Genomic DNA, 21,801 nt, shown 5'->3' with positions numbered 1-21,801 from the left:
CTGCTGAAAATGGGAAAATCCTGGGAAAGATTTTTTCTGATTCAAATGCACAATCTTGGTTATCTTATGACAGAATAAGACAGAGAACAGTCCTCAGAAAGAAATAAATTATACTTCAGATCTATAGAAACATTTCCATGCACTACTTGAGATAAGGAACAGGATAAAACAACATTTGATTTCCCTCCCTCAACCCCCCGAAAACTTAGAAAAGAATATGATGTAGACACTGCCTAGCAGTGTTCTCATCAAAGCTCCTAGCAGACATATGACCCCTGACCAAAACAACATTTCAGCAATCAAGGGAGCAAGACCTAACTCTAGAAAGGACTGTCACAATTATAGCTCTGAAGCAACTGAATCTCTTGCTCAAGGACTCTGGATTTGTTCTAGATATCTATCACTTGCCAGGTGGCATTTTCTTCAGAATCTCAAGGATTGCTTTAACTTGTGTGTGAACAGCATTACTTTCCATAACTACTTTCTTAATGACACTGTGAATAATCTCAGTTTCCCACTAAAATGTTAAGCTTCAGGAATAAAAAAAAGGATGATTGTAATGATAAAACCCCATATACCTACATGAGATACATTTGTTCCTCTACTTTTACCTGAAGAAAAAGTCTGTCTTTTCAATTTGAGAGATACAGAATAATATATTCTTACTACTGTTTATGCATGTTAACACTACTTGTGAATTTATGGAAATTTTTGGTTGTTTGTTTTGGTGCTGGCCTGACATAAAGCATGGCACATCAAGTGCATTTTATGGATTTGTTTTGGGGTTTTGTTTGGGGTTTTTTTGAAATCTTACTTAGTAGCAGCACCTGATAACTTTGCCACAAAGCAATACCTACTACAAACAGTGAAATCTGATTGAATTTGTACTCATGCAAATAAAGACACACACAACATGGAAGCCACACATAGGCCAGAAAATAGTAAGTGGTGGACCAACTGGCTCCTAATTTCCTCTACATTGGGGCCACTTCCTCCTCCCACCCCATTGCTAAACTGTTAAAGAAGAGTGGTTAAGGTAGTCACAGGATGTTCCCAGCTGCTGTTGCCTACAAATTGTTTTAAGTGAATCAGAAAATAAGGTGTGGTGTGCCAGTTGACCAGCACCAGCTGAGATGACAGCACAAGACGTTCTTAGGTACCCTAGAAAGTTCCCATTCCCATTCCCTTTATATCTTCTTTTCTTATGCTTAACCCAAATTAAGTGTCAGCTGCTGGCTTTCCTCTTTGAAGGATTTTAATGGTGTTAGTAGTAGCACCCAGAAGGATCAGAATCAATCTTTGATTTGACCTTTCTGCATGTATTTAGCACTTCTCACTGTTTGAAATTATCTAGTACTCCCTCTAAGGATTACTTTCCACAATTAAGTCTGAAGACAATCAGGTAAATCAAAGCTGATTATTTATAATTCACTGACTTTATCCTCTCAATCCTGATCCGCAGTTTGTGGAAAAAAATAGCTCAAATGCCACTGCAAGATATTTCCAACTGGCTAGCAACCTCTCCAGAAAGAGAAAAGCAGGAGTGCGTGAGCAACATCTTACTATCATCTTTGACACAAAAGAATTCGGTTTTAAATCTTTCAAGGAAGATGCTGGCGTTCAGTATTGGACTCCCACGATGTTCTTTTACATACGGAATCCAAAAACAGAGCAGATAACTTTGGATTTCTCAGTCTGGGGAACTTCAAGGATGGGAAAGGGCATGGTTGTAGAATGTGGTAGGGGGGAAGAAAGAGACGAGGAGTTAGGTAAACAGCCCTCTACTTAACAATTTCCATGCAGTATGCAGGGCCCTTTACTACAGAAAAACATCATTTCCCTTTCAAATACAGGTCTGCTGATATCAGAAAGCACTTCTCCAAGACCTTCTCCCTAGCACGCTGCTCCCTAGAGATTAAAGAAGGGTCCCTTGTTCCAGACAGTTTCTTCAATGGTACCTACCTTCTTGCTCTGCTAAATAACTGGGAAAGTCAGGTGTCTTGATTCCTTCCAGAATACTCATCATTTCCCCTCACACTTCCCCAAAAGCCAATAAATGATGCAGCAGGCAAACAAAGAAAGCAAAGATTTTCAGCTTTCCTTAGCTCAAACCGTGAAGCCTTATGTGACCAGGAGCCTCTTCAAACATCCAAGAAAAAACCTAACTGACAATCCACACAGCAATTTCCCTGTGGGGACACACGCAATTAGAATTGTTACCAGAAGCTTCCCTTCAAATCTTTACAAGCAAGGAAAACTAAATAGATGCATGACGTTGTTACAGCAATTAACACTGTATGGAAATTCAGAGTGCCAGCATTCCCATCAATGATTAAAAAAAAAAAAATCTAATTCTGTGCCCAAACAACCTGTTGACCTAATTTCTGCAATGAATTGTAGCACATTTGTTCACAAGAGGTTATAAAAACAGTAATATAACCTCGTAAGTAATTTGCTGTTTAACATGGAAGACCATACCTGGGTGGAAAAGCATTATGCTTTAATCTGAAAAAGAAATTAAGATAACCTATACCTAAGAACTAGTCCATTACCATATTGATAACAGTAAAAAGGAAAGACAGACGCTTTTGCAATTACTTCACTGAAGGAAAAAGACACACACGTATATAACTCTGTGGTCATATGACACGATCTTAACCACAGTTGAGGGGGGCAGAAACAAAAAAAAACGAAACAAAACAAAAACAAAAAACAACCCCACAAGTGAAGTCAGTCTGTAATATCTTTCTAGATAGATAACCAAAAGCATAATTGCTATACTGCCAAGCATACACTGACATCATTTGCCACTGGCAATTATACTAGTAGAAGGACTTTAGCAGTGTTTATTCAGTCAGATAAATAGATAATTATCTTGAGTATCAAGGTAAACTATCACACTTTACCTAGCTTGAACCTTGTAATCTGGTTTAGAATCATTTCCTTTACTCTAAGCTTTTATGAATCTAGGAAAAGACTAGAAACTGTAATCATCAGTCCCTGCATTAAACAGTTTGCCTACCAGGGTCTCCAACAATATGCCCAAGTGCAGAGAGATTAAAAACAAATGAGAAAATAGATGTTGCTACATGCTACAGTTTGCAAGTGAATAGTATTACACATTTTGTAAACTACAGTTAAAACAAATTCTGATCAGCTGAGGGGGGGAGTGATCTGATCGAGCACCATGAAGACATTCTAGATGAGCCTGCACACTGAAATCCAGTATAAGCTGTAATGCTGGATGCACTTGTACTGTTTTAAAATGTCAACTAGACAACACTGTTGCATTAGAAAGGGAGGGGGGGAGGGGGAAGGAAGGGAAGGGGTTAAAATATTGAAGTAGGGAAACTAAGTATTTGAGTCTCTTCTGTCATGGTATCATCTCCCCCTCCACCCATCCACCTTATTCCTCACTCCCATGTTCAGTCTTCAAGCAGAATGCTTAAACGAAGGGAAGAGCATCGAGTTTTTTCTTGATCTGTTTTTTATTTTGCCAAAACCAAACTTCTGTTTGCTTCTCTTACTTCTGAAGCATTAATGATTATCTGCAAGAAGTATCTAGTGAGCCTACATTGGTAAACTGTAATAAGAAATCCCTACAAACTTTGAAAAACCATTGACCAACAAATATCCCAGTGCACTCTCCAAACACAGAACCTTTATTCCAAGAGGAACTTTCAGTAAAAAATGATGTGTGAACAGCAGACACTGATGTTCACACAAGCATACTGCATACAACCCAGCAGGCGATTTTTTCTGGTTGTTTTGGATTATGCCCTGGAGGTGCTGGCACAATGGAATTTCAATACCATAATTGCTTATTTCTCTGTGTGCCAGCCTCTGAAATAACAGGTAAAAAGAAAAAAAAATACACATAAAGCAAACATTCTCTTTTTTAAATTACAGGAATCACGAAATAAAATGTTTTTAATTCTCTAGTTCAAACGATGTAATTTATAACCATGACACAAATAGAGAAGAAGCACAAAAGAAGGGAAAATACAGAAATAACATAACGTTCCCAAGGTTCAGTTTACAAGGACCTCACACAAAGTTTTGGGGTTTTTTTTTTTTTTTCAACTCTTACTAGAAACAGTATTATTTGCTAAAAATGCAGTAGCTGCCAAAAGCTATGATCCATCTAAAGCAAACATGTTTAAGATGGAAATAGAGTGTTAATGCTGAAGAAAGACAGAATCGAGTATACAAGTTTTCTTTTAAAAGTGTTGAAGCAACTGCAGTACAGTGTTAAGTTTGTTTTTTATCTTTCTGAGCAAAAATTCATTGCATTTGCAGATAAGCACCTAAATTAGAGAGAAGTACATTAAGACAATAACAGAAGTAATCAAATTTCAAACTTTCTAATTAAACCTCTTTTTCCTGCAGAAGGTTATTGGGAATTCAACACTAGCCTTGGTTCACATGATAGAACAATGGGAAAATTTTCCGAATGGTTGAACGCTAACCCTGACAAGTGTGGAGAGCCAACTACAATACATTATATGGTAGCATAACCTGCCACCCACGTTGCTGAGAGAACAGCTTTCAAACACATGCACCGAGCTGTAAAACCACAAAATCCCTTATTACACATTGTCCCTTACTTAAGGTGAAATACACTGTGTCCCCCCGTCCCCCCCCCCTTTACAAATCTTGGTGCTTTTTTTAAACCTTCATCTCCAAAGTTTATTTAGCAGCTAACTAGACTGTTTTTCAGACTTTTTTTTCCAAATGCCATTTTTCCTGTTTTGTTTTCTAACCAAAATAAAATCATGTTTTTATAGTAAACAGTGAAGCCTGTTATGTCTTTCACTGTTGCTTTTTTTTTAATACTACTTCCACCTGTGTGACATTATCCAACTTTTTAAAAGGAAATTTATGATATATGACTAAATCATTTGTGAAGACTTATTTCTGGAGTGAAATATTTTCCTTTTTTTAATAAGACGACACATGACTCATCACTGGTAAAGTAAAAATGGTTCCATCATGCTTTTGATTGGAAAACCAGATATTCTGTTATTTACTGTGATTCTTTTCCATTGTTATGCAACTTGAATATATTCAAAAAGATACCCAAACTGCCACAGTATGTGTGGTTATAGACACTGGCATTCATGTAAGTCAATCATTGCTGTAGAATGACAAACATACTCCACCCTCATTACAGCATGCTGTGGTTACTAGCCAAACATCTTTGCCTTTTCTGAAAGGGGTACATTATAATAAAAGCAGACCAGCAAAACAAATAATACAAGGGGACCTGAGATACGGTAAAAGTAATAACAATTGTTAGAAAACATAACTCTGAATATGGAAAGTGAACTACTTAATGATTTTAGGAACGCATATAACCTCATGCGTACTCTTCGCTGGGTAAAAAACTGGCTGGATAGCCAGGCCCAAAGACTTGTGGTGAATGGAGTTAAATCCAGTTGGCAGCCAGTCACAAGTGGTGTTCCCCAGGGGCCAGTTCTGTTCAATATCTTTATCAATGATCTGGACGAGGGGATCGAGTGCACCCTCAGTAAGTTTGCAGACAACACCAAGTTGGGCGGCAGTGTTGATCTGCTGGAGGGTAGGAAGGCTCTGCAGAGGGACCTGGACAGGCTGGATCAATGGGCCAAGGCCAACTGTATGAGATTCAACAAGGCCAAGTGCCGGGTCCTGCACTTTGGCCACAACAACCCCATGCAGCGCTACAGGCTTGGGGAAGAGTGGCTGGAGAGCTGCCTGGCGGAAAAGGACCTGGGGGTGTTGGTCGACAGCCGGCTGAACATGAGCCGGCAGTGTGCCCAGGCGGCCAAGAAGGCCAATGGCATCCTGGCCTGTATCAGAAATAGTGTGGCCAGCAGGAGCAGGGAAGGGATCGTGCCCCTGTACTTGACACTGGTGAGGCCGCACCTCGAATACTGTGTTCAGTTTTGGGCCCCTCACTACAAGAAGGACGTTGAGGTGTTGGAGCGTGTCCAGAGAAGGGCAACGAGGCTGGTGAGGGGTCTGGAGAACAAGCCTTATGAGGAGCGGCTGAGGGAGCTGGGGTTGTTTAGCCTGGAGAAAAGGAGGCTGAGGGGAGACCTCATTGCTCTCTACAACTACCTAAAAGGAGGTTGTAGCAAGGTGGGTGTCGGTCTCTTCTCCCAAGTAACTGGCGAAAGGACGAGAGGAAATGGCCTCAAGTTGCGCCAGGGGAGGTTTAGATTGGATGTAAGGAAAAATTTCTTTACTGAAAGAGTAGTTAAACATTGGAACAGGCTGCCCAGGGAAGTGGTGGAGTCACCATCCCTGGAGGTATTTAAAAGACGGGTAGATGAGGCGCTTAGGGACATGGTTTAGTGGGCATGGTGGTGTTGGGTTGATGGTTGGACTCGATGATCTTGGAGGTCTCTTCCAACCTTTAATGATTCTATGATTCTAAGTCTAAGGGTACCTTACAAGCAGCAGTCTGCTGCAGCAAGAACTGGGCCTGAGAGGCTGTGCTTGGCAGTAGATGCAGGTCTTGATATAGCATTGCTAGGCACAATTTATGGCTATAATTTTAAAATTAAAGTAATCATAGAATCCGTCTGCTGCTTGAATCATTGCATTCCAAGATAGTTAGATGATATACACAGTTTCTTCAGGGGTTTTTCAGTTGTAACTTTGCTGGCAATGGGAATTCTATTTGCAAGTGTTTCTATTCTACTGACAAGGTCAATTAGTCCAACGAACTATCGGTTGTTCTGTCTGATAGCTCAGTGTATTTATTCAAGCAAGCACTTTTATAACCCACAATTGAATGCAGACAGTTACCCTTGTAAACACGACTGTCCACAGGGATTTTCACTACATTTTGGGCATGTAAAAGAAAAACATGCTTTTCTTCCCTCAGCCTGATAGTGGACAAGTTTGATTACAGCTTGAATTTCAGGGAGCGAAGGGCAGGGGGGGCTACTGTTCTAAATATATGTGATCTATTGTATCTAAATATACATATTTGGACCAATTCCTAGGAGCTAAAGAACACAGACATTTGATTGATCTCTCTAGGAGCTCCAAAAATTTGGTAATGCTATCAAAGAGAGACAGATCAGCATCTCTGCTCTATCCAGGCATTAAAAAGAAAAAAGCCGTGGTTTGAAAGAAACAAAGAGATGCTATATGTAGCACTAAGGGTTAAAGGCTACATAAAATGCTTTCACAAAAGCCAAAAGCACAGGGGTGGAGGGGGTGGGGTTAGAAATCAGCTGCAGAAGTTGGTAGAGTTAAAAAAAAAAATAAAAAAAAAAAGGAGGACTGTTCCACAGCTCTAGCTAGAATTTTTGTAGGTCAACAGCATGGCCATGCTGCTGACAAAATGTGCAAAGAGGAAAAGTGACAGACCCTGGTCTCACAGAACTTTTATTAACACATACATGCACTCCCTTCACCCTTCATATAAAATCTTCATTTTTACTAATTAGGAATGATAAAGGGGCTAGTCTCTTAGTACACTGCTCTTCATTATTCAAGTATTCCCTGAACAAATCCTTCAGCAATATAAAGAAGGTAAGAAACTACCATGGAAAACCAGCAATCTTTCATGGCTGTATTCTACCACTTTGGTTATTATACAGATACTACAAAAAATTGAAAAGCCTACTGAAACCATGTGGGAAGTCTGTAGTACAGGGGACAATCACAGAGATAATCTATAAGGAAATATGGATTCCATAAAGCAATAAACTTGGTGAACAACAAAGAATTATACACAGTATATTAAATCTAACAGCTATTTAATCAATATTAAAGCACCACTGAAAACAAATAGCTCTTCTGAAAAATGTTACCAAGAAAAGTTGAGTCAGTATAACAAATTAATGAACAAATAAGAACAATAGGTTTTAAAGACTGGAAGGGGGAGTGCTTTATTTTGGCTTAACTGAAGAAAGAACTTTATACATAAGTGTGTATGGTGCCTTACCTTGGTTTCGTGGTGGTTTTTTAGGTAGATGTAAGTTATACCAGTGCAAACCAGGCAATTCTAAACAGGACTCTAAACAGAACTAATTCATTTGAACAAAAGTGTCAAGCATTCACAATCTAGTACGAATGAACATTGCAATTACAAGTTTCAGTCAGGTATAAACTGGACACAACCAGATGTGGACTTTGACTTGGGATATTGGTTCAATAACACAGATAATCTGCACAAGACTACAAATCTCTTAACCTTCCTACAAGATGACCTATACTATACCATTCTACAACAGTACTATCATCCTACATACTTCAAAAGAGTGTTGGAGAATATGCTCATCTAAATTTGCAGTCGGTTTCCTATACTACTCTATACTTGCTCTAAGGCCACAATTCTAGCCCTACTTTTTTAAAAAATACTAATATATTAAAGTCCAAGTATTTGGCGCTCTCCCTCTCACACACAGAACACTATCTGCAACCTGCTCCTGCCCGCCAGAGAAAGGGCTGCAATTTGTTTATAGTATTGTAATTAGAATACACTAGTGGAGGCTTGCATCAAAGTCTATAAAAAATTCCCCCCACCATATTGGAGGACAGTTTCCCTGCGTTGATAACATTTTATTTTTTTTAATCTGAAGTTTTAAGCCATCCATACCAGAAAGATTTTGAGAGACGTAAAATACATAACAAACAAGCTTTTTAAGAAATCTCTTCAAATTCTCCTACTAGAACTTCATGCACTGAAAAGAGATGAAACCATGTAACAAAACACTCGCTACAAAACAGGTATTACACAGCATAACATAAACGATTAATGTCAAATTGATTAGTAAGTTACCTTGCCTTTTCTCATTGGCAGTGGAGAGAGAAGCTCTTTCACTTTTACATGAAAAACCATACACGTTTTCTAATTCCTTTTCCATGGTGGCACTTAGATCAAATAATCATAAAAAGGTTATAATTCCAGGCAAGGCTTTCACATATATGTAAAATTTTGTGCTTCGATCAGTTCCTAGCCTCCATATACTTGAGTTCCCTCGAGGAAAGCTCTGTACTTCATCAAGTTCCTGCTTTCCACGGAGCTGTTGCCACTTTCTTTCACATGGCTTTCCTCTGCTTCAGAAGGTAAAGTCAGACTGACAGTATTAAAAATACAGGGCCTCTTTAATGTACCCTTGCCTAATTGAGTCCCTCTGTGGCAAGAAAAGGTTCCTTCATAGATTCATTTTTGAATGCTGGGATACAAAACAAGAAAAAAATATCTTTCTACATGCAACACATGCCACAGCATAAAAACAATGTTTAGTTTTCCTCTTTTTTCTCTAAGATCCCACAGAAGAGATGTTTATTTCTCTTAAAATACCTCTTCAGAGCAAGGTAAGATAAAAATGCTTAACAATTTTATGATGTGTGGACCAAAATAATCTTCCATTCTTCTGAATTCTTCTAGATCTAATGTTGATCTCGCTATTTGTACACACATACTTCATATGCACAAAAGGCTATTTCAATAACTGCATTTCTCATGACTGCGTAGTAAGCTCTGTTCCAACGTATTACCATTCCAGGGCACAAAAAGCAGGAAAACTGCAATCCTGTTCATAATTTCCACAGTTTGAAGCATATATTAGTTGATTTCCATAAGCATAGGAATGATAAGCAGGTCATATCATCTACAGTGATGACGACATTGGCAGGGAACAGTGATGTTATGTCATTAAATTAGCCTTTCTTTTGTAAAGAGGGGTTCCTGTGAACATCCCAGTTGGTGACTCACAAAATATCCTCTCTGCTGGAATGTGGAAATATGGAGTACCAACCGCACCAAATGAAAATAACCCTGTTTCCTAAACTTGACTCCTACCCTTGACATCAACCACAAGGCTTAATAACTAACCAATACCAGTGGATCATTCTACTCCCCTGCTTTGCAGATTTCCAGTACTGGTAAATTTTAGATGTAAGGAACAGGTACTGTCTGCATCCTGATGAACTAAATCCATACACAACTAGCATAACAGCAAGATAACAATCAAACTGAACAAGCTGATGTGATGACCTCATCTGCAGAGCATCCTAGAGACAGACAAGAAAGACTACAGTTTGAAATTCTATAAAACTAAAGCTTACTCACAGTCTTTTCTCAGCATCAAGTGTAGTTTGCAGAAAGCAGACTGAGTATTTTTAATTGACATTCTGAACCCAAGGAATAATTAGAAATTAGAAATGCACCTTTTCTTATATGGAAGAAAGAACACAGAGGAATGGTTTCTAACCAAAGTACTTGAAGCCTAGTCAAGAATCTAAATAGAGCAGTAAGAACTCAGTACTCCGTCTTCAGAGAAAAGTAGTTTAAAATGCACCTTAGAGATGTTTGATCAGAGACTCAGAAGCAGTACATTTTCTTGATTCATTAGCTTGCAACAAGTCCTGTCACAAGTTAGCATCTCCTTGTTCCTCAGTATCTAAGTTTATTCCACATACAGAAAACAGGTTCAGATTGCTAGCTGTTGAATTTCAGAAAACGTCTAGAAAAGTCCAGCCTCTTCACTACAATCACTGAACACTGTAGGAGTAAAGAGATTACAACAGGGTCAGACCTCCTTAACTACCTCTCGAAGAAGGTCCCCAGTTTGGGCATTCCTCTGGTTGATAATTCCCTACTCTAGTGCAGAATCTCTTAGATCAGTAAAGAAGTGGCCCTGTCCGTGGTGCTTGGTCACAATGCCATGCCACCAGGGAGGCTGCTGTGCTTGCGACAGCTCTGGAGCACCTGCTTACAAAACACCAAGACCGAAAGGGCTGGAAAACAAACTGAGAACAAAATAGACTGCAATTCCACAGAAGACAACAAAAAGTTGAAACAAAGGACTCGCACTGTTGCCAGCAAAGACGTATTAAGGTAACAGGGCTTTCACCTGAGGCTTCAAAGTAATCTTCAGAACTGAGTCCTGTTGAAAAGGTTAAGTAGGCTTTTGTTCCAGGTGGAAAGCGTACAGCAACTGAGTTAAAGCAGGTCTCTTCCAAAGCAATGTTTAATACTTAATATCATTCTTTGATGCAAAGGCTGCTACATAGGACCTCCAGTAACAAAGTGTCTTTTTCCTACATAAGGGCTATCCATCGCTGCCCAGTGATAGATCATTGCATACCTACAAAGGTTGTTAACCAGGGAAGTTAACCCTGTTCCAGCAGCATTGCTTCAGACTGAATGGCTTCCGAAAGAAGCAACGAGCAAACACCTTGCTTACCCAGGTTACGCAAAGCCATGATGCTATCTGTTTGCAGATTTGCCCTACTGCATAAAGAGAGCACATTCACAGCCAGCGGCTTCGTGTCCCCTCCTACAATGGGGTATTTCTGATCGTTCCCTTTTAGGCCTGAACATTAATACACCTTATCTGCCATGCAGGTTATTACTACCCTTAAGCAATTTGAAAAGCAAAGTACACGTAGCAATGCCATACACTAGCAATGGTTTGGTCCTATCACAAAGCTTGCCAGTTTCTCTGAACTACACAAACAATGAACTGAAAAACATGTCCTACTCCAAATCAAAAATCATGGGAAAGTCCAAAAAGTGTGCTGGAAGAACTAACTCCTACTGGAACAGGAAGCAAATTATACCTGTCTAGTCGCCTTACCTCGTTACAGCCATGGCATGTACGGCACATTCTGTTGTTGAGTCCTCCACAGGGCACAGCAGAATAGAAGACTGTCTCTTTCAGGAGGGGTTCTGCCTCTTAAAGCAACTTTAACTTTGGGATTAAACCCTAGTGGCTTCTCAGATGTGAACTAATGTGAGAAGTGAGTAACTATTTTCAGAAAGTCTGACCCAGACCTTCCCAGAGTGTCTTTTATATCCAAAGATGTAGAACTGGCTAATACAAGAGTTTACAGGTGTCTGTCTTTGCTGTGTAAAGTCCCTACATTATAGGCTGACAGCAGAAGCCATTGAAACTGCTAGGCAAATATAACCTGAAATCCTACCCGCACTTAGCATCATAACACTTAATCTTTTTATGGCAAGATGAACTGCTGATGACCTAAATGTCTTGAAGAGCTACAAAGGCAACAAGCAGGTGAGCATTATTTGAAGAGACCAGAAATCTCTTGCAGCCAACATTTCACTCGCATCCTTTGCAGTGGGTTATTTTCATATCGTGAGAAAGTATAACAACTTAAATCACATACTTTTGGATGCTGTTCCAAAAATGCCTCTATAGACTATCTTGTCCATCCAGACTGTTTGCACCATTATGTGGGAGAACTCAGAGACTGGAAATGAGAAAATATTTGCTCTCCAAGTTTGACAGCTGTGATAAAAAGGCACTTAAAGCAGAGGAGGCAGCTTACAGCACACATCTTAACTGTAGTTCCTCCAGCTGAGCAAGGGAATAATACTGTCAGATTACGACGGCTGTTCTCACCCATAGGATGGGGTGCAAATGACTTCTTTCTCAGAGAGGGGAAAAAAAAAAACCCAAACAACTTTTATTCGGAAAATAATTTCATCTTAGGTTCCAAAAAGGACATGCCTACATACTAGACCACAAACTAAAGCTAATCTTATATTAGTGATAAAACCTAGCCTAACAGCACATTGCATTGTTTTGAAAATTAGGGCATTAGGAAGAAAATACATGGAGGCATCATAGTACTTTCATTAGACACTACGAGCTGGGCAAGCATCCATGGAAAAATATAAAATTATTTAGCTGGATTTTCCACCCAGTCAATCAGTCCTGAAGCCAATGGAATCATTGTATAATTAAGCAGATTTCTCTAAAGACTTCATAACAGTTCACACTGCTTTAACAACCCGCCTATGTGTCAGAGAAGCTGAAGAAAAGCAAAAGTTTTAGGACTGAAGGAAAATTTAAGAAACACATTCCGAGTATCAAGCAGTTTAGGAAATATGAAAATTGATGGCAATATTTAACATTACAGTGGCGACAAAGTTAGTCACTAGTATTTTAGAGCAAAGTATTGTATCTCATTAGTAAACAGCTTGACCATATTTTCATCTCAGTTTTAAAGTAAAAAAGCATATGAGCATGTGGTATGCATATGAATTACTGCAACATATTACAGTCATATTAATATACTATAAAAGATACTAGTTAATTGTTTAATTTAGAAGTGCCTTTTTTAACTAAATACATTATGTATAGAATCCTGTGTTTAGCAAGAAAAAAGCTGAAGAAATATTGCCTGAGAAACTGCAGAAGACTAATATGCTTATACATTTTATTGTTTCTATAGATCTTTAATAACACATATACCCTCAAAAGTGGAAGTTTACTACTGTATAAGAAAGTTAAGTTATTGCAGTTATATGTAAAATGCTGTATTAAACATTATAACAGCAGGATAATCATTCAGTTATTGGAAGAGTAGACTACAACCACAAAAATCAGACTGATAATTAAGGACAACAATGACATCTAGTGGACACTCAGAAAACAGACCCATAGCTTAACACAAGGAAAAGATCCAGCTGCTGTTACTGTTATACAACGTGCAACGCCCAAATTGCTACAATGCAATTAAGAAGATTAAAAGACAGAATTTGCAGCTAATGAAAGTCAAAGTAATGTGATGATTCATTTCTTTCAAAAGAATATTTAATTTTAAAAAAAAAAAGAGTCAAGACCCTTCCATTTAAGATTTAGGATAAAAGTATAGGTCAAAACTTGAGAGAACATCACAAATCATTGAAAGGATGTAGATAGATGCATAGTGCCAACATAATAGAGGCATACATGTTTACTACACTTTCTGTTCCCACTGCATCTACAACCTTCTACTTATAAGTTGCTCTTGTTGGGACTTCAAACACTGAAAAACAAAGTGAAAACAATAAAAATCCCAAAAGCAAAAATTCAAACCACTATTTAGCATCTCCCTTTTCTCGTCATTCCGATCCTTCTGTTATTGCAATACCTGCTATATAAGGGAGGTAAGTTAAACCTTCCCAATATATCAGCCAGTAGCTGCTGAGCTCCAAAGAGGAATCTGAAACATGAGGCTACCGTAACTCAAACTTAGCAAAGATACCTGCTCATGAGTTACCTGAGTAGTTTACAAGGTGGACTTCTACAAAGATCATGGATTATTTTAAATCTGCTTTCACTATTTACCAAAACTCAGCAGTTAAGGCAACTCAAATCTAATCTCAGTTGTTTCAAAGAAACTTTTTGTGACTAGAAGTGTCACCACGAAAAAAATACTGGGTTTGACTATTACACTTTTGTAAATAAAAACAATAACAAAACACTACAAATCTATGTCCCATTCAAAATCTTAGGGATCAAATGTCATATCTACAGAAATGGAAATTGGATTTTGTATCATATCGTTAAAAACAAAAATGCTGCCTCCCTTCCAAAATTTCTACATCCCAGTGAGTGTCCAGTATAAAAAAAGCATTGCAAAAAATTAGAAACTACTCAAAAGTAAAACATCATTTATGAACACATCTGATTGTAATTTACATTAGGCTTCCAATTTAAAATGGTATCTTGCTTCCTTTGTATATGATTTTGGAAAAGTTAGTGTTGCAATTCCCCTAGCTCTCACCATCAGTAGTGGCTAGAGGCAGCTATTAGCAAACATGTAACAGATTTCTCACTTACATGAAGATTCTCTAACCAGTAGAATACAAAGAAACCTTCGCCTAACTGATGATCAGGCCTTGTGTCCCAATTTCTTTTTGCCAGAGTCTCAAAGTGAGCTTTGAATCAGATGCTACCAGTTAGTAGGAGTACATGCAGCGTCCCGAAAATGAAATCCAGACTCCAAACGTATTTGTGCACCATACACAGCCATAACTAAAACCTGTAGTTTTAAATTCTGATTCCTAGTGAAACTCAATAGCTGAGCAACCCATTCATGAAAGAAAAAAAAAAAAGGCATGAATTCAAGTTAAGTCTAAAAATGCATGTATTTAAAAGCTAAGTCTCCCTTTTGATGTATGCAATGCATAGGGTTTGCAGATATTTTAAGCGAGATCAAAGTTTAACCAATTCTAAACAGCCCTGTTCTGGAAAAACCCCACTCTCTATTCCGTTACAGGATTTATATATCAAGTCTGTTATAACCATGTTGGTAATGGAGCCCGATAAAAACAGAAACCAGCCTAGTAAATTTACAAGATAAAAACTAAAAGCAAACATTTAAATAAACCCAGCCATTTTACCCCTCCATGCACAATGCCATTTTTTAACTCCAAAAACAATTTTACTACATCAGATGTCCTAATGAGAGAGGACTATTTTAAGACAGAAAGCAAAAGCATCATTGACCTACCCGGATTTCCTGGAGATTATGAAAGTTATTTCCTACTCTGACAGAGATTTTGCTTGGAGTGTAACTTTCATCAGATTTGTAGTCTGCATAAATACATAATGTCTTCACTGTTGTTTTTCTTCTGCAAGAAGCAACAAAAGCTATGTAAGCATCGCAAAGAAAAAAATGCAGGATGAGTTTGTTGCTAGTTTGTAATAACTAAGGATTTAAATGTTCTAAAACTTAATACAAGTGTGTCTACTGATTTACAAGAACCCCGCTGTTAAAGCAACTATGTGTTTTTCCACATTAAGTTAAGCACAGAGAGTCGATTTTCACTGTTCTCCTTTGGCCGCCTTCAGAAGCATCGGTATAACAAGAAATACAACAAAAGGCCAAGATGCCAAAAAAGCACTTGTATGTGATGAAGCATATGCTTAGCTTATCAAATACGGGCTCTATTACTATACCAAAGAGTTCTCCAGAAAGCAAATAAAAAGAAGTGACAAACCTCATCTTAAGAGTTTGGTTAAAGAAAAAGGATTGAAAGCATTCTACACAGAATAGAATAGGAAAAGGTTTCTCAAACAATCGGTTGTTAAGTCACACAAGGACCACTTTAGAAACAATCATCTACCCTTCAAATTACACTCAAAGACAGAAAGTCAGGACAAAAATGTCACCTTAGGTAGGTAAATGTGAAACTGTTACACATGACATACTATTAAACATTCCTTTTTGTTGCTTATTTAGACATTTAGTAACCATAACACTTGAAAGTTCCTTTTTTATAAATGCTATCTAATTGGCTCCTTACCGGTTGGGTAACAGGATTAACCCAGGAGTCCTTGCGCTTCCAAAATTCCTATCTTGGTGAACAGTAATCAATACAAAGTTATACAAAACACCCTAACCCATATAGAGTAATTTTTAATACCTAAATTGGATGTTCACCAAATGAGGCTGTGATCCATCTGACTGCCAGTAAGTTTCAAGATTATCATCCCGTAACTGATCCACTCCAAATCCTAAGAAAAAGAAAACGTGATGGTCCTGAATATCCCATTTCCGTGATGCAGACATCACAGACATAACTTTTCTTCAGCTGCTACAAACTAAAGTATGTATCCTAAGTTATAACACGTAAGGAAATCTAGATATCCGAGTTGTGCCTATGCTTTTGTGACACAAAACTGAAATGGGAATCTGTCAATCATAGCTCAATATTCGAGTGTTTTTACATTCGTATCTCCTATTGAAGTCTGGCATTTGAAACCATTCAACACGTCTTGGAATTTCAAACGGTTAAGTAGTAATTCATACTAATTGCAAGAACAATACTTAACAGTTAGGCTTTTACACCTATTCTATAATCTAACTGCTGAACTAAAGGAAAATCATTAGCAGAGACCATTCGTTTATTATAAAATTTTAGCCAAATATAACATTTTCTTTTCAAGTAGTCTCCTGAGATATTTTTACTTTTTCAAGTTAGTAGCTAGAACAAGCAATAGATATCAAAAACAGTATTCCTGAAAGTTAATGCTGTCATATCTAAAGAAACAACTCCAAATCGTTATTTTTCCGTTCCCTCCTTATCTGTCCTTCTACTAATCACATCCTTTTATTGATTGCCCACACTAGCTGCGGTCTTAATTCAGCAGTTAATTTTTTACTGCAGATTAAACTTCATCTTCACTCTGAAGTGACTAAACCATATGGTATTTTTTTCCAAGTAAGATACCAAGATATCACACCAAAGATATTCAGCCTGAGCACAATATTGTGACGCTGGGCTGCAGCAAGATACCAGATCAATTCCCAACAGATATTTCCGAAATAGCAACTCAACTACCTCAAATGAAAAGAATACAGATTTTCAGATATTTTGAGCAGGTATAAGCTATCACTAACTGCACCTCGGGACCATTTATGATAGTTTCATTTTACTTGCAGGGTTTTAGGGAGCTACACTATCATGGCCGAGTCCACACAAAGTTTGGAAAAAACATTTAGGTCGCCCAGCTGCATGTTTTTTCTAAGTTAAAAAAAAAAAAAAATCAAAGATATTCAGGCAAAATGCCAAAGCATAGAAACAATTACACAGTGCTGAGTGTTTCTGCTCACATGGTGTAGTTTGTTCACTGGTGCAAGTAAAAAACCAATTTAGTACAAAATCAGTAAAAGATCTGTTTTGTTAATGAGGTACCTCCTCATTGTAGGATTTCTGATATAGTTATAACTTTCATATTGCATCAGACTAGGCCAACATTATTTCTAGTGGCTACCCACACAGCTTACACTACAGCAGTTTTACTGCTACAGTCTGTATGTATGTCTTGTCGAAACATAGAACATTATACATTCTAAGAAGAAAAATGTACATTCAGCTTTTTACATAATTTCTTGTGATTTTACCTGGCTTACAGGATGAAAGAGACCAAACTGCTTGTGAGCCTATTTCTCTAACAGTACCAGTCCTCTCTAACTGCTTTGGATCAGCACCAGGTGGTGTCTTGTTTGGGGTAGTCATTTCTGGTAAAAGAAAACAAATTAGTTAGTTGATACATTTTTAGCTTGATGGGAAAATTAAAGGGTTGTGTTTGTTCATATAGATGCTTTAATTCTTTGGCCTCACACCTACATAATAGTCTACAGAATACGTGGTTTATACGTATAGACATATGTATACATTTTTGCATGTCTGTAGAATCTTTTATTTTGATATATAATAAAATAATATATATAAAGTAAAAAATAAAATATATCTTTAAATAAGAGGTTCCACATACATGCAAACATTGTGTCCTTAAAAAGTCAATACACACTTGGAACATTCATAGACATATTTTACTTGTATCATTCTAATTCACACATACAGAGTTAGTCAGGGTTTCAGGATTTGGTTTTTTTACAGTTTTGTTTGCTTGTTTTTAAGAAATTAAAACAGACCCTGTTGATTTAAAGGCTAGCAATACAACTTTATTCTCCCCCCACATACACTTAAGAGTTTTCTTAACCTGCACGTTCAGAAGCCTATTCAGAAGCTAGAGCAAGCCTGTCCTCCTGGAGATACTTCTCCTTAAAAATAGGAAATGAGTTTAAATAAATTGCATAGTCCCTCATTTGGTAGGGATTGGTTATTGCCACATTTATCCATGGTCCATTTCCTTAACTTCACAACTTCGTCTGGAATCATTAACCTGTGACTTGCACTGCTCAAGTAATAACACTCAATCTCAACACCTAGACTACTGCCATATATACTACAACATAATCATGTTGGTTTTCATTTAGTATAGAGCTCCTTATGACTTCCTAGAAAGCAGCTTAACAGACTTTTTAAAAAAACCCAAAGATTCCAAAGAAACCTAAGCTCCATGCAAGGAACTACATTAAAGCCTAAAAATGAAACTTAAAGCACTCAAGAGTCAGGGAATTAGAGTGACTTCTAATCTTTTGCTTACATCCATGACAACATACTATGCTCTGCTAAATCTCACAAGTCTTCCAGTACCTCTCCTAGATAGCAAATGAGGTACTGATATGAGGCTGGTATCCACAGGATCCAGACCTTACCCACTACAGAAGCATTACAAGGCAGAGACAAGATTTTCTGTGTAGGAATAACTCTGCAGCTAACAACTCTGTCAGACACAGGAAATCTGAATTCCGTAGTGTAAATCGCTGTCCGCAGCAAACATTTTCTATTGGCCCTTGCCTAAATTTTTTTTTTATTTATTTTGCAAACACAGGCTTGAGACAGACTTCCAGGTTTTTTTGCTACTTTGTCATATACAAGACTGCAGTCCTGACTACCATAAAAATAGAAATAATTACATGTGTAGTAAAATCTAAGTACTGACAACAGCAAGTGTCACAAAAGGCCACAAACAGAAAGCCTTGCTCAAGCACCATCCTCTCAGAAAAGTGGGTTGAACACTACACAGCTAATCCTACAGATATCACATATATATTAATGTAATTCACAGATATACTAATCCTAATGCCATCCGATTTAAAAACCTCATGCACCAAGATGTTTTAAAGTCCTTGTCCATGCAGAAAAATTTTACTCAAAAAAATATCAAACTATTAAAAAAAAAAACCAGGGAATCCATTTAGCCATTCCTATAACTAGACACTAGCACATAAATCTTCCCTCGTCACTGTATTTAAATATTGCATTATCTGTTTTAAAACTTATATCAGGTATTTACAATAGGCTCTTTAAAACATAGCTGTTCTCTACTGAATTGGCTACACCATAAACCTGTTAGTAAGTAGAACAGATTATAGACTAGAATAAAAAATAAGTAACTTACTCTAGTTGCTACTTAATACAACTTTAAATTTATTGATAGCAACTTCAATAACACACAATGGCACAAGTATTCTAATCTTCTAAGAATTTAAAACAGTCTTGGGGAAAAACTACAAAACAGTTAGTTCACAGCTACTGGAAAACAAACATTTTTCACAGAATCACAGAATGGTTTGGGTTGGAAGGCACCTTTAAAGATCACCTAGTCCAACCCCCATCTAACACCAAAATTCAAATTCTGGGGAGACTATTTTCCTGGACTCATGAATTTTAAAGCTCAAATCACCTACCAGTTCAAACTCTGCACTATTTCGTGGCTTTTGTCACAATGAACCAACTAAGAGTGGTTGAGTTGCATTCATTTTAATTCCCAGATTTATAGAAACCAGTAATGTTATTCTCCCCACCTCTAAAAATATACATAGAAAATTCAACTTCACAAAGTAAAGCTAAATTACTCATTTGATACAAAACATCTCTTGACTATCATAACCAGCAAGTCTTCACACTCCTTTATTATTCTGACTTCAAGAGAAAAATAACAAAAAACTCCAAATCTGATAGTCCCATCTTCATTCCTAGAAATAGGTATTGAGAGATTGATGAAAAACCCAACCGTAAGCCATAAGGAGTATGCAAACATCCCATCAAAACCCACCAAAATAAGGTAAATCACAGACATCACCTTGTACACTCAGATTATCTCAGAAAGTTGATTACACATGCTTTTTAGAAAAATTACTGGAATTTTAAAGTAAGCAGAATCCCTTAAGACAACTATGTTAAGATTTCTTACAAGCTTCAGCACACACAGGGAAGTCCTAAATAACTTAACAGTGCCAAGATTTGTATTGCACTGGTTCACAAAAGTTTGAGGCATATTTTTGGGGGTCTGAAATATACAGCAAGAAACGCCATCCAAGTTTCCCACTGTCTTAAACTGAGCTTGTTTCCTTCTATTTAACAGGCAAAGCTACTCCAGATCCAGATTTCAACTCCAAACCACTGCTGGCAAATAATTAAGCCACAAGTTGTGCATTAGTGATGTGAGAGACTGAAAATCTTTAATGGTTGAACTAATCAAGACAGTTTTTCATGACAGAACTTCTGTTTAACCAGCTTAGCAACAATACATTCTGGATAGCTTTGCTGAAGCTTCCCAATACTCTAAGAATTTTAAAAGCTGAAAGCTGATAGAAGTACTAAGGAAAAATATAACACAGCAACAGGCCAGCTCACTCAAGTAACATTTTCGGACATTTTACTAGCAGAAGTAGAGGTACCTCATTTTAGACAAGACACAAATACTTAACATTAAAAGTAATTTAAGTCACCAAATTAAAAAAAAAACACTACAAAACATTTTCTTAGCCCAAGAAGGTAATGGAATGAGAATTGTTTTCTCTTATTTTTTTCCGGCTGTGTAAAAACAAGTAATCTGTCTAGAAGCCCTTCTCCTTGACACGTGCTGAAAAATGGAAAGACACACTACGTCTATAGAAGCATTGGCTGGAAACATCTCCAATTTTCCAATTCAGTTATTCCAAAATATCATTAATAGGCTGCTGTTTCCTTATTAACAACTTTGATCATGTCATTAAGACATTAATATATTAATGTCACACTTTCATTTTGCCACTTTCCACTACACGGTATGCACATCCTTTGATCAAGACAAGAAGGCGGCTAAGCTTCCCCCCCCTCCTTGAACTCTTTATCCCTCAGCATCTTCCTTAGAGAATTTTGCTCTTTTCCAGAGAACGTCCCTGTGAAGTAGCAGCCATTCAAGATATTTAACAAACATACAGCTCATAAACAGAGTGAAATGGATTTAAATGGTTCAACAGTCTACCTTTCACAATCAAAACAGGCAGGTCATTCTCCGTATACCAGTGGAAGACACTTTTAAAAGGTGTATACCCAAAAGCAAACCCTTCACTAAGCACGCCATTCAAGATATTTAACAAACATACAGCTCATAAACAGAGTGAAATGGATTTAAATGGTTCAACAGTCTACCTTTCACAATCAAAACAGGCAGGTCATTCTCCGTATACCAGTGGAAGACACTTTTAAAAGGTGTATACCCAAAAGCAAACCCTTCACTAAGCACACTGTCATGATTTAACCTCAGCCAGCAACTGAACACCACACAGCCACTCGCTCACTCCCCCCCGCCCTGGAAGAGTAAAAGTGAGAAAACTTGTGGGTTGAGATAAGAACAGTTTAATAATTGAAATAAA

General features: G+C 37.6%; 1 protein-coding gene across 4 annotated transcripts in view; it reads right to left on the bottom strand.

The window, feature by feature from the left end:
* ANAPC10 (anaphase promoting complex subunit 10) overlaps nucleotides 1–17,767 on the bottom strand; it is a 33,143-nt gene extending 15,376 nt beyond the window's left edge. For all 4 annotated transcript variants that reach the window (XR_663824.1, XM_009328748.1, XM_009328749.1 and 1 more), the window contains exons 1-3: nucleotides 17,653–17,767; nucleotides 16,172–16,262; nucleotides 15,256–15,376 (exon numbers count right to left, since the gene is read on the bottom strand). Coding sequence is in view for 3 of the 4 variants with exons in the window: in XM_009328748.1 (XP_009327023.1) it covers nucleotides 15,256–15,376; nucleotides 16,172–16,262; nucleotides 17,653–17,767 (327 nt within the window). In the remaining variant the exon portion in view is untranslated. The remainder of the gene's footprint in view (nucleotides 1–15,255; nucleotides 15,377–16,171; nucleotides 16,263–17,652) is intronic.
* Nucleotides 17,768–21,801: the final 4,034 nt, after the last annotated feature.

Source organism: Pygoscelis adeliae, unplaced genomic scaffold, assembly GCF_000699105.1.
Source record: "Pygoscelis adeliae isolate BGI_AS28 unplaced genomic scaffold, ASM69910v1 Scaffold66, whole genome shotgun sequence".
Classification (NCBI taxonomy): domain Eukaryota; kingdom Metazoa; phylum Chordata; class Aves; order Sphenisciformes; family Spheniscidae; genus Pygoscelis; species Pygoscelis adeliae.
Note: the sequence above shows the minus strand (reverse complement) of the source record. Positions and strands in the feature narration are given on the sequence as shown.